Source organism: Lolium rigidum, chromosome 7, assembly GCF_022539505.1.
Source record: "Lolium rigidum isolate FL_2022 chromosome 7, APGP_CSIRO_Lrig_0.1, whole genome shotgun sequence".
NCBI lineage: Eukaryota > Viridiplantae > Streptophyta > Magnoliopsida > Poales > Poaceae > Lolium > Lolium rigidum.
The window spans coordinates 116,620,330-116,634,468 of record NC_061514.1 but is presented as its reverse complement, the minus strand read 5'-3'; the positions used below and the strand labels follow the sequence as shown (position 1 = coordinate 116,634,468).

At 43.8% G+C, this 14,139-nt stretch overlaps 1 protein-coding gene across 1 annotated transcript; it reads right to left on the bottom strand.

Moving 5' to 3' along the window:
- Positions 1-1,190: 1,190 nt before the first annotated feature.
- On the bottom strand, positions 1,191-11,706 carry LOC124671878. Its single transcript, XM_047208198.1, has 5 exons — positions 11,268-11,706; positions 5,026-5,067; positions 3,113-3,822; positions 1,667-2,604; positions 1,191-1,556 (listed from the first exon to the last, which is right to left on the bottom strand). The coding sequence occupies exons 1-5, from the start codon at positions 11,704-11,706 to the stop codon at positions 1,448-1,450; spliced, it is 2,238 nt and encodes a 745-aa protein (XP_047064154.1). The 3' UTR covers positions 1,191-1,447.
- Positions 11,707-14,139: the final 2,433 nt, after the last annotated feature.

Genomic DNA, 14,139 nt, shown 5'->3' with positions numbered 1-14,139 from the left:
CTTTAGCTTTTGTGGCACTCTCTTATCACAAAGAATGCCAGAAGCTTGGCGCCAGTTCATCCATCCGGCTTTGATCCGGTGGTTCACATCTTCATCAATATCTCCATCCTTGTGCAGGATTGACCCCAAGTACCGGAATGTGTTTTCCATGCATTGATAGAAAAAGAGTTTATGTAGTTGAAAGGAGTTCTAACACCACGCTATACAATTAGACCCATAAAAGCCTAGGGGAGCAGCTGGCGAATGTTCTGCCCATGATATTGCCTCGATCTTGATCGTGTGAAGCAAGGTTGCCATAGAGGGCATTGCGTTGGTGAAGACGGCCACGGTGCGATGCTTCCATATTACGCGTTGCGAGGCTTTTCATTCGATGTGGAAAATTTTTTTGCCAGAAAAAATATAAAGCTTTATTTTAGCATTCAGTTCACAACAAACTTAACGTAAGGGAACTCTTGTAAAGGGGAACAGCTTTCCTCACTATGGACGTGTTATGTGTGATTCAGCTGGATTGGAAACAAGAAATCATATTTTATTTCAGTGCCCTTTTGCTACTAGCTGTTGCCATATCTCTGCCCTACTTGGATAGTTGGATGCCTCATGTTAACTCTATCCATGATCATATTCAAAGACTTAAAAGAAGCTCATTGGCCTACCATTTTTGTGGAGGTCATCATCCTACAGACAAGAAGGGATGATTTTATTTTTAAGGATATACCACCAAGTCCTTATTGGTGCAGAGAAAGTTCAAGAAATAGATCAAATTGCTGGTTCATAGAGCTATCAGGAAACCATACAGAGGCTTCCATTCATGGAGTGAATATTTAATGCAAATTTGTACGTTATCCTTTAGATGGCCTAATGCATCGTTGTATTTTTTCTAACCTTTTCTATATCAATGTACAGGCCTCTTTTTGTTTGAGAATACAAAAAAAAAAAAAAAACGCAGTAGAGAAACCTACTACCTCTGGTCTTGTTTAATCGTACTCCATCTGGTCTTGTTTAATCGACGCAGCGTTCATGCGTACGTAGTTGTTTTCCTGTGCTCAGCTCGCGTCAATTTAATCCGTCCGGAGAGAGTACTATTCAGCCATGGCAGAGCGAGCTCTAGCGCGGGATGTCCTCTCTCGCTTGCCATCTCCAACAGGTTCTCACATACTGCAGCACTTCAACCAATGATCACAAATGCTACATAACAAGAGCTATACTTTCATTTCTCACTCACGATGCAAATTACAAGCCACTACCGAATCCGACAAGCCATTAACCTGCTATTGGTAAATAAAAAAAGCAGGGCATGTGGGGGGAGAGAGATAGCAAGAACAAGGAGGCAGGGAAAAGGGATAAATGGTCAGAATTTGAATGAATTTAACAAGGCTAACATGAGCTCAGGCACGAAGCCGGCCATGAGCTGGACACAAACAGGAAAAAATTGCAGCAGCAAGCACATTCAGAATTTACAGCAGAGGACTCTGTAACCCCAGCTTCGATCTCGCCTGAAACGCCTGCGGTCCGCCTTTGCCATCTTCACCGGACTGCTGTTCCACTCCGTCTGGAGCCTGTGCATTGAGAAAGAAAAGGAATGAATTAGGCAATAAAATAGAGCAGCACAAGAACTTAATTACATTCTTAAAAACAAATTCAAATGGTAGGGGGAGTCTCCACGTACACTGGGAATGCAAATGATCGAGTACTTGTCGTGCTACTATCCGAACGGAGAGAAACGTTGCCGATGTGAGCAGAGGGCGCTAGTGCATCCGAGGTGATACTAGCTGCGGAGAAGCTTGATTCAAAGGGGTTGCGAATGCCAGTTCGAGCCATCAGCCTTGCACTATCAGGTCCATTTTGCTGAACCAGCGACTCCGTTTGTGCAAGCCTAGTACTCTTACTGTCGTTCTTGTCCTTGATTACATTTGTGTCATCCTCCTCCATGTCTCTTGGGTTGAAATCATGTGCATCTTCGAAAGTATCAGTCTCACATTTTGGATGGTTATCACCCATGGCCTCACTATGCTCTGCACCGCTAGTACCCGTTCCATGTACACCGCCAGCTCTCATCTCGTTAACAAGATCTTCTCTCTGATCATTGCTCTCTTCAGATGCTTGGACATCCAATCTACCTGAACTTTCTTCTATGGAATCCAATCTACTGTGTTTGATTTTGGTTTCATCTGTTACAATCGAATCAAAGCCTCCTGCTCCACCATTCACCAGATCACTAAAACTATCTGTCCTTTCAACAAGACTTCCTCTCTGATCATTACTCTCTTCAGATGGTTGGACCCCCAGCCTCAGTGTACCACCGTTGACGAGATCACTGAAGCTATCAGTCTTTCCAACAGGACAGATAGGTACAACAGAAACATCGTCGACGATGCTGGGTAGAGCATACTTTGGTTCCCATGAATCCTCGAAAGATCCATAAGCGATAAAAGGGTTATAGTGAGTAGCTGGATTCAATCCTCTCTCATCCAATTGTGCACCAACATCTTCTTCAGAATTTGTCGCTGAGAACCCATCAGAAGTTGATTCAACCGGTAAACCATTGAGGTTACCAGCCTCTGGTGAAATACTAGCTTCAGTTTCATGAAAATCGTCTGATGCAACCTGTAATGACAGTAATCATACTGAGAGGGTTAATTCCAACTAGAAGAGGGTTAATTCCATTATTAGGAATCCATTTATTGATACAACAGCAAAAAAAAAATTATAATTTAATGTCCAATCTCATTTATTAATCCAAATAAGCACATACCAAGGCCCATTTCTTAGAACAGATTATAGAACCAAAACATATCTATGATAATAAAGCATAACAACTAAATTTTGCTAGTCCTTCCGGTTCAGTTTAACAGTCACACTCGTATTTTAAGAAAAACTTTGACGTGTCATAAAAATTATATCATTGGGAACTTATTTTGATTATGAATCCAATGATATATCTTTTATAGCATATATATTATATTTTGTTGACGAAATTGGTCATTAAAGTTTTTCTTAAACTAAGTGTGTGACTGTTAAACTGAACCAGAGGAAGTAGTATAGTTGTCATACAAGTTATGGTAATCATACATTTTATTAAATCATCAGTAATACTGCAAGTATTCCTTCATACCTCATCAATTGCTTCTACCACACAAAATGGCTTGTGAGTTTCAGAGGTCTCATGAATTACTGTGCTCTTCTGCTGGCACTGTTCTGCAGCTTCATTACTTAATGACTTTCTGGGGCTTAAATTCTCAACATTTGTATTGGTAGAGTCATCTGTACTCTTGTTGCCTTCAAGATCACGCACTTCAGGAGTTTTCACATGATCAACTCTTATTTCTTCCATACTATTACCATCAGTAGCACGTGCGACATGCAGAGTAATTATATCTGTCTTATGTGCAGTTTCCAGAGGATCAACTCTTATGTCTTCCGTCAGATCAGCATTTGCATCGCCCGTTGAAGAATCAAAGTATGGGAAAATCTTTTCGCTTTCCACCTTCTCTACCGAAGCCTTCTTATCAGTAAGCACTCCCTCATCAATGCATACATCCTTGACAAAATTGCCACCATAATCAGAAGAAACCACATCATCTGGCAGGTTGATCTCAGCAACATCCTTGTCATAAGAAACATCATCGATCCATATTTGTCTGGTTTTACCTCCATTCTGATGCTCAGACTTCACAAACGTGTGTTCTGATAGATTGGTCTGTTCAACCATCTTATCTGACAAAAGATTGTTCTTAGTTTCCTTTTCAGGTTCACAGTCTACTTTAGCCCCACCAGTGGATACAGGCTCATGAAAAACATTACTATGATAAGGCCTTTCATTATCTGCAAACAGACATCAAACATCGCCAACCATTAAGAGTGTGAGGTGAAAACAAAAGGAAGAATATCTCGCAAGTCACAATTTGTACCACATTTCTGATTTGAACAACAGTCAAACAATTAGTAAGACTATAATAAATGTCTAACGAACAGGAGAAACTACTATGGTGGAATGAACAAAACATAACTAAGGTAAGTTCGGGTGCTGTTTCTCCTTCATTTTAGTTGCAGTGATGTTTCTCATTTATTTTAGTTGCACTGTCACTTCAATCTTGTTATACCTTAAATGTACAATGTATCTGTGATATAGAGAAAGATACTTCCTTAGTTTAGGGGACTGCTCGTCGTACTGAAAGAACGAAACAAACAAAAAGAAAATGCCCACCCACAAAGTTATTTTTGACACGAAAATCGACATTCTTCCTGCCGAGAAAAAATCACTACCATATACATTGATGGACTGATACACGATGAGGAATTAATCCCTTGGTTCAAATCCTCACCAACTTGGATTTAGGTGAATCCTATTTGGAAGACCTAGTTCCTCAAAGGTATTATTGAAAAAGGGTTACATGATGAAAACTTCTCTACATATTGTCATAGTTTATGGGAAAATGAGAAAAGATAGATGACACCCAGGGTTGATGAATGATTCAGAGGCCGTTTGTTACCACAAGTCCACGGCTTACCTCAGAAAATATATCATGCCATGGTGTAATAAGAACAAAAATATTACAATGATGAGGCACATTTCCCTAGCCTTTGCACAGCCTATCGGCGTGCACAGGGACACATGCAATTCAGAATTCAATAAATATAAGAAATGTAGTATGCTCAGTATATTATCAATATATAGCTATAACTAATTCATCTCAGCTACCCAGTTTCAAAAACAAAAAGAAATCAGCTCCACAAAAGATGATAAAATTAGGCGTGATTTTTTAAATTTCCGGTCGTTAATATGAAATGTGCTGCAAACGAATGCTGCGGAAAAAAAAATCATATAGGAAACCCCTACAACATTTTTTTTGAAATAGTAAGAACCCAAATCTGCATCCGCTAGGATTTGAACCTGGGAGGTTGTGTTGTACATCCACCGCTAGGCTCCCCCTCGCTTAATTTTTCGTAGCCAAGCCAACGTGGTTGCGAATAAAAAAATCTAAAATTGAAAAAATAATGGGCAAGAGAAGGCGAAGCCTCACTTACCAATCTTCATGATCTGCACCGGGAACGGTACGTTCTTAAGGCCTAACCATGCGAATCAGTCAGAAGATGCCTTGGAGAAGAGAGCTAGTTTATTTCCTGCCATGAAAATAAAAAAATATGTCCACAAGTCAATGCTCCATCCATGCATCTATCCAGGAAAAGAAGAACCCATGCCTGCTTCTCGCGGAGCAGATCGGAGAAAACAAAAAGGCTCTCTTGACTTAAGTACCAACGTTAATGTTAATGGCAATGTCCATGAACCGACAGACAGATGCCGTGCTTTGTGGATTTCCTTGATGAGAGAAGCAGGCACTTTACTTTACACACCCTCCACACAGCAAAGCGAGTACACCCAAAATCCGAAATAGAGAGACGGAAAAAAGAACATTGACAAAAATAAAAGAAGATAGGTACTTCAGCCTCGCAAAACATGGTGCTTGGAAAGGGATCTCGGGATCAAGAACCAGGGAAAACGGAACGACCACAGAATCCAGCCGACAGTTTGCAATTCCTGGGAGAGAATCCAGTTTGAGACTTTGAGTGGACAGAACAGCCAGACTCAAAGTAGCTTCAGGGTTTCTTTACACGGCGGGGCAGAGACGGACAGGAAAGGAAAAGAACAAAGTAGTAGCATTAGCCTAGGAAGCAAAGGCAAGCTTGGATCGGAAGTTGAGAACACTCCCACCATTCTCGCTCCCTCCTCCCCTCTCACGAAACGAAAAGTAGCAAGGAGACGAAGATGAAGATCGGCGGCTAGCTGGACGGCGGCGGGACCGGGACAGGAGCAACAGCAGCAGCACGGAACTCTGATGCGTCGTTGCGGTGTCGCCAGGAGTGGAGTGAGTAGTAAATACGCGGGACAGGACTGGCTGTGCGGTGCCGTCCAGCCAGTCCCCCCACAGAAGTAAATACATGCAGCAGGCGAGAACGACGAACCACATGTACGGCGATGAACAGCAGTCGAGAAGAAGAGGACTCGGGGTACTATATTTTGCTGGTAAAAGAAGATGGGTTACCTTCAATCCCCGTTCTTCAGGATGATACGCCGGCGGTTCTATCCGATGGTATATCCTACCAATCCAGATCAAAAGTCTCTCAAGAACAGAAGGATAGACGCAGAACAGAGGAAACAGGGGAAGAAGATGCAGAGCCGACCATGGGCGACAAGTCGCTCACATGCAAAACCGGCCACGGACGACGGAGGGAGACGAGGTCGGGGAGAAGGAGAAGGAAGCGAGGAGGGAGCGGAGAAGGATCAAGAAGGACTGACAGACTGACCTTTCCTTTCTTGATGAAGCACCGCAATTCTCTTGGTGAAGAGTCAGCTTCTCTGCTGAAGCCCTGTCTGGACCAGAAAATCCGGGAGAATCGCCGGGAGCAGCGGGGGCCGGCGAGAACGGGATCGCTCTCTCGCGGCGAGCCCGAGGACCCGAAGAATTCCGAGATGTGATAAAAAAAAGGTTTCTTTCTTTCCGTGGGGGCGGAGGGAGAGGGTGAGAGGGGAGACTTAAATAAATACACGGCGTGAGAGGCTGGAGCAGTGCAATAAATTTGATTAGGTGGTGTCGTCGTGTATTGATTTACGCTGGCTGCCTTCTCCTTGATGACGGTGCAGGAACCGATGCCTCGCCTCGCCTCGCCTTGGATCGCTTCGAGAAGAAAGGGTCTGCCAATTTTTTTAACGTGTTGTTGTTCGTTATAGTAGTATATCTTTTGGGTGTGCTTGCGTGCAGGTGTTGTTTGCTTATTGATTCATGTTTGTGATTAGTTGCTACATGCTTTTCATTTTTCATGTTTTAACCTTGCATGATCCAATAAGTTAGATATTGAACTTATTTAACAAGGGTTATTTGCTTCAATTGATACAGAGGCCAAGATTTTATTCTCTTTCTTGAAAAAAAATGTGTTGCTTGCTGGTTAGCCCACTGACACTTGCAAATATGTTTTTTGCTGCCATTTCCTCGAGCACTTGACATTTCCCATGCTTCCTGCTCATTGTTTTCCACGGTTAATTTTACTTGGGTTTGATAGATTTATCTAGCCACGATGTGCAAATAGGGTTCTTTAAGAAAAACTAAGGTTGTAACAAGAATAATTCAGTGTGTAAGAACTGCATTACAAACTTGCAATCGTTGAACTAATAACCATTATAAAATTGATTTGCTTGTTCAAACGGAGCATAATTATTCAACGCCCTCCACCCCCAACCCCATGGCATAAAACAACTAATATTTCGAAAGAATCATGTAAGATGGGTCAAAATCAAAGAGAGGATTGAAATAAATGTATACCATTTATTCAAAAGGAAATATAGTATCTAAAGATAAGATTTCCCTTGAGGCACTTAAATGATTATAATTAAAAAGTTGTCCATATACATGCAAATATGGAAGGGCATTATGAATATATACAAAATATATCATTAATAACAATTCGAGGATTAATACTCATAAAATGTGTTACTATATCAAGGTGGGAAGATATATTAATAACATCATCAAAGATAGCCAATAAGTGAGAAACAAAATGTTGTGGTTGGACCATTTCTAAAGCCTGATCTCAACACTGCCCTCTGATATTGTTCTTTAGTTTATGCTGAGTAATACATATGCCTTCTTACTAAATATTAATGTACTAATTCTAGCCGTGTATATATGTGGACCACTTTGGTTGTTTTAAGTTATTATAGGAAATACTGAATAGTAATAGCCTAGTTCGTATATCCCAACACTATTCAATGTATACCATTTATTTAAAGGAATTAAAGGACATTATGCATATATATAGTATCATTAGTAGCATTTCATGGGCTGATACTCATCAAAAGAGTCACTATATCAAGGTGTGGAGGATGTACTAATGACATCATAAAATATGGCCAATCTTTGGTCAACTCTGCTAGATGTGAGAAACAAACTATTGTGGCTGGATCAATTCATTAGCATGATATGGACATTGCTCTCTAAGATCATTCTTTATTTTATGCTGCGTAACACATATGCTTGCATACTAAAATATTATTGTACTAAATCTAGCCACGTATATATGTGGACCACCTTCGTTGTTCTAAGTTATTATAGGAAATATTAAATACTATACGCTGAAATAAAAAAAAGGTTGAAATCAGTATATACAATTTATTCTTAAGGAAATGGTATACGCAGATATGATTCTCTTGAACTTCCTCAATGATTGTTTGGATCTTATTTAAATAACAAAATAAATGATTAATGTTTAATCATTCATGTTCACACTTAAGAAAATATTGGAAGGAGATGGTACAGATATATCATAAAATTAATATCTAGCATAACCTTGATTCATACTTCTCTTAAGAGAATCACTATATAACGAAATAAATACTCCTGCAATCCCTTTTATGGGGCATAATAATCTCTTGCATAGAGAATTCTCATGCAAAATTAAGCTATCCATTGATTAGATAAAACTGAATAAATCAAGAAAGACCATTTGGCAAATGAAGGGGCATTTATCAAAAGCGTCCTCGAATCATGAAAATTTTGGATCCATAAAATCCTTCCAAAACAAATATTATGCCTATAATTTATGATAAATTTTGGGGAAACGAACATTATATAAAAAGAAGGGACATATGTAGTACATTAATAGAAAAGATATATAGAGAGAAAAGAGGATCAACTTATCTTTGGATTGTTCCCTTTGAAAACACTTATCCTTTATTCACATTTTATAATTATGCATATGCTTAATTTTAAAAAAAATCATATTTGTTAGACAATTCTAATGTCATGCCTCCCGAAAATGAAATCTCATATTATTAATTTGTATTCAACTAAAAATGGCATAATTTATAGTAATAAAATTACATAAAAGGCATAGCCTTTTGAAGCGGGTGTGTAGATTTTTTAGGGCCGCTTTAATTCAATTTAATAGTACATTAGAATGTAGAAAAAGTTGATTTTGATGCATTTTATGGAATGAAAATATATTTCTATAGCCCACAAAATATATATATACTGCATCAGTTAAAGAATAATTGAAGTTCTTGGTTTGTACTAAGTCGAACATCTCTGAGTTTGACCAAATATATTGAAAAATGTGTTGATATCATTCTGGCAAATCCGCTGAAATGGCAGGGTACCAAGATGAATTAAGGTTAGACATGGGATGAAATCCATGGAATTCTCAGTTAAGTTGCAATACGTATGCGGTGGCAGCCAAACAAGTTAATTCTCGGAATTAAAAATGAATTCTTTAATTCCATCCCCAAATGATGGGAGTCAAACTACCGGTAACGTCTAATTTATACAGTACGAAAATATGTTTTACGATTAGTCTAATAAAACTAATTTGGTGTTTTAGATGTTGATATATTTTCCTATGATCTCAAGCAAACTTAAAGTGGTTTGATAGTTTGACTTAGGACAATCCTAGAACCTCAATTATTTTGAATCAGAGAAATATTTATATGGTCAATAAAAATAACAGTGGAATGAAGCAGCGCATATGAGATCGCTCTTTCATTGCAGCTCAGCAGTGGTAGTGGCGCAAGATGGCATCGCACTAGATTACATGTAAATCCTTGATCCAGTGTACTGCTGTACCGGGACCAAATCTTTCAGATGATACGCTTCAGAATCATGAGTAGTAACAATGAGTAATTGCAAATGGAGTGGGGGTGAGCATGATGAAGAAAGATAGATCAAAAGAAAAGGGTGCATTGATTTAGGCGGAAAGGATCCGGGCCCTAATTAAGCACCACTCTCAAGTCTAAACTACCTCTTTGGACCCCAAACGTACCCGATAAAAGAAAAATCCCTAATAGAAGGTCCCTAGTACTACAGGATTACCGTTAGGAACCTACTCCAGTTCATTCGTGCTCTGAGTACTGGACCAAAACCTCCACTTTCAGTTCTTTAATCAAGCAAAGGATCACACAATCAGGCATCAGAGCTGACCATTGAAAATTGTAGCAACGATCATCGAGAAGCTGTCCCCAAGGCAGGAGGCCTTTTTTTCTCTGAACAAAAAGAAAGGAGAGAGGAAAAATGATGCCATTGACTTGTGCACCTCTAGGGGGGTAACCTGGATGATTGGCCGCTGCAGAGGCCACTATGGTCTCTGGGAATATGGGGTTTGCGCTTTTCTCCAGATTCATCGGTTTGACCTCATGGTGTAGGCGATCATGACAGTTCGAGTTCTTTTTTGTGTGTGTGCTCCAGCCTGCAAGGCAGCTCCCTCGGTCCCCTCTTGTTGGGACTCGACGGAGGGTTTCAGTTGGCCTTGTTTTCGCAGATATCCTAGACGAACATATAATATTCGCAGAAATTGCAGGAATCAGTTCATTATCTGTAGGAATACAGAGGAAAGTTCTCTATTTTCAAACCGATCCAGTCTTCACTGCTACTATTATAGATTAGTGTGGCTATCTGTTGAGGAGTCAAAAAAAGCAGTTTGAAATGAGAATAAGGGGTACAGTGAGAACTTCGTCACATTCGACACTTGTTGTTCCACTGATGTAAACCTTCTCATTATCTTGTTTGATTGTCACGCCCACATGTTTTATTAGCTTCGAAAGAGACTCAGATGTTTTTTGCTGCGTACTTTGCGATCCGCGGGTAAGATCGACAATAGTAATCAGTCAAGCAGGCACGGGATCGCCAACAATTATGGTCACGGCAACATTGCTAGTTGGAGCAACCGATGCGACTAAAGGATCCCATTACCGTCATGTGCTTTGGAATATCGGAATAACCCTAATGAGAGCTACGGAGCAGAGCAAGGCACTACTCTGGAACAGTACCGCATTTAGCCCTTTTGCGGCGACAGGAGAGGCGAGCCTGCAAGTTGTGGTGGAGTTGATTGGCAGGGCCAGCAACACCTCAAAAGGCAGAAATTGTCAAGCATGCAGGGTCGATGTAGCTGTGGGCCAAGGGATATCAAGTGCAAGCATGTATGGCTGCCCGGCAAGGACAAGGGAACACATACTCTGTTGTTATCTATCCCGTAGACATGCACGTTGAGGACAGGTTCAATGAAAGTGCACAAAAACAAAATTCATGTGTGTGGAGAAATTAACGCAATTGATACTCCCTCTGTTTTATAATTCTTATTGTTGTTTTGGTTTAAATTTAAATTAATATCATGACAAGAATTATGGACCGGTGGGGGTAGTATATTTGAAGACTATCACAATACGGGTCGCCTCGCTCGGGCGACTCCGGAGGCTCCCCAAAACCCTACCCTACCACCTCTCTCACACGCTCTCCCCCGGCCGCCGCCGACGCCGGCGGTGATGGCGCCGCTCGACCGCCAAAGGCGCGGGGGGGGGGCGTTGGGGCACACCCCTGCGTCTGCTAGCGAAGATGCAACGTTAGGCGGCTGTGTGCGGCGGCAGGGTCCGTCGAGCGGGCGAGGCGGCTGTGCTCCATGGGCTGGCGGCTGCGGGGCGATCCGCAGGGCGCCTTGCTGTGCGGCGGCGCCGGCCCGCGTGGGCTGGATCTGGGCCGAGGCAGGCTCACCTGGGCCTGGGCCTTGGCTTCGCGTTCGTTGCCTGGCGTGGGATCTACGTGGCCTCGTGCCCAGGTCGCTGCTCAGGTGTGGGCAGTGCTTGCCTCCATGGTGGTCAGCCTCAGGGCGACGATGGTGGACGGAGCTATTGCTCCGGTGGTGGAGCCTACTTCGCCCAAATCTGACCATCTCGGTCTCGGTTCTGGCAAGTCTTGGCTGCTGCAGTGGTTGTCAATGTTGTCCTTCACCGGAGATAAGTTGTTTCCTCCGCGAAGGTGGCCCAAGCATTCTACATGTATCCCGCTCTTCTCTGCTTGCAGGGGGAACGGTCTTTGGTCGGGCTGAAAACCCTGCTCGGAGTCTTCCTGTGTTGAATACGGTGACGCCTGCGGGTGCCACTCCCTTCTTGGAGGTGTAGTCAATGGCTTGATCGTTCCACCCCCTCGGCTAGGGGAAACCCTTAGTCTGGTTTGTCAGATTATGCAGCGGCGGCGCGACACGTCGTTCCCTTCTTGGAGGCGCTGCCTAGGCTACGAGGGGTGCCCCAATGTGGCATGCGGAGGTGTGGTCTCGCCGGTCCCTCCGGCGAGGCTGGTTTGGTGATGCATTGTGTGCTGGCCGCTGCTCAAGGTTTGGTGCTCCAGAGCGCTATGTACGTCGTCCCCAACACTCTCTAGTTGATTCCAGACCTGCTGCTCCGGACCCTGTTATATGCTCGCCGTCGCCGACTCTCTAGGCGCATGACTGGTGGTACGTTGGCCCAGGCAGCTTCGGAGTTCTTGGGTCGTGCTTGGATTGTGTCTGCTTTGGTCATGTCGCGGTCTTGATTAGTTTTGTCTCCTCGCCATTGCTGGTCTGAGGGTGGACAATGTGAGCTTGTCGTCATTGTTGGAGGTGTGTGTTGTAAGTGATAATTCCAAATTTCTATGCATTTTACTATGGATTTTCCACCACCTATCTATTGGTTTCATTGGTTTTTCATTCGATTTTGTGTTTCAACTAACAATAATATTGCAATTCAAGCGAAACCTTGTTTTTAACCATCATATCTGGAGGTTCCAAGGATATTTATGGGCTATTTGCAACGAAATAAAGACATTTCCTTTTGAGGCCAATTCGTTCCTGGCGACGCATGGGCTTTAACGGGCATCGGTACGGGCGGGGCTTGCCCCTACCGTCCGCCCGTACGGACCGACGTCGGCTTGTGAAGGCACAGAGACGATAAACAGAACACAACAGCCACCATTCGTACCATAACAGAGGAGATCAGATCTGAAGAAGGAGAAGACCAATCTCGACTCCATCGAAGATCAATCTTATCAAGATCAGCACCCCATACACTACATCTCACTCACACTGAGAGAGAGAGAGATTCATACTTGTAAGTAAGGATGGGAGTAGCCCCCGAGTCTAGGTACGGATGCTTGCAATCCGTGCGTAGACTCAAGTTGAGCATTCCATCCTTTTCTTCAGATATTTCTTCACAGGAACATCTTCGAGTTCACGTTTTATCGGGTGCGCGTCAGCGCTCCCGATGGGAGTAGCCCCCCGAGTCTGGGCACAGACGCTTGCGACCGGGTGCAGACTCAAGCTGATTTCCCGATGCTTTTCGTGTTTCTTCGGATGCTTCTGGTAGGCTTCATGGCGTCACTGATGACGCTACCACTGCTGTGGTTTGACTGACAAGACTTGACCTGATGGGCCTGTTAGATGTATATATCTGTATATAGTAGTTTCCCCATATGTTAGGGGGCTTTCTGCATATGTGCACCTGTACATGTACTATATATTGTGGCCTTTGGCCCCCTGATAATACAACAAGCATATTGCCCTAACATGGTATCAGAGCAAAAGTTGATCCTCTAAATTTTCCCTACCGACGCGGCCGACGTTGCTTGTTCCGTCGCCCATCCGTCCCGATCTGCTGTTTCCTCCGCTCGATCTCGAGGCCGCCCTGGTCTGCTGCTTCGATTCCGTCCCCGGCGCCCGATTCCTGCGCCGTGCCCGACGCCCTCTGATCCGCCAGGGGCCTCGATCTCCGTCTGCTTCGAACCGCCCGCCGCGTGAGATCGCCCGTGTTTGATCCGCCCGCGTGAGGCCCGCCCGCGCACGGCCGCTCGCTCTCCCGCGTCGATCCCGCTGCTGCTCTCCCGCGTGGATCCGCCGCTCCTGCTCCACCGCGCCGCCCCACCTACTCCTCCCAGTGCCGCCCGCCCTCCTGCTCCACCGCGCCGTCTGCTGCTCCTCCCAGCGCCGCCCCACCTCCTGCTCCACCGTGCCGCCCACCTGCTGCTCCCGCGCCGTCCGCTGCTCTTTCCTCTGATTCCCGATCCGATCCGGTTTCTCTCTCCTACCTGCTAAAAAAAGCAAAAAAAAAGAGCTATGTCTTCCTCGGGCTATGTTGCGATCCCTCGCTGCCCGGTGATCTTTGATGGCGCGAATTATCCTGATTTCGCTGCCTTCATGCGCGTCCACATGCGCGGTCTTCGTCTTTGGGGTGTGCTTTCTGGCGAGGTCTCCTGTCCAGCGCGCCCCGTTGCTCCTACGGTGCCTGTTGCACCGCCACCTGTTGCCCTTGCCCCTGATGCTACTCAGGCGGATAAGGATGTAGCCAAGAGTGCT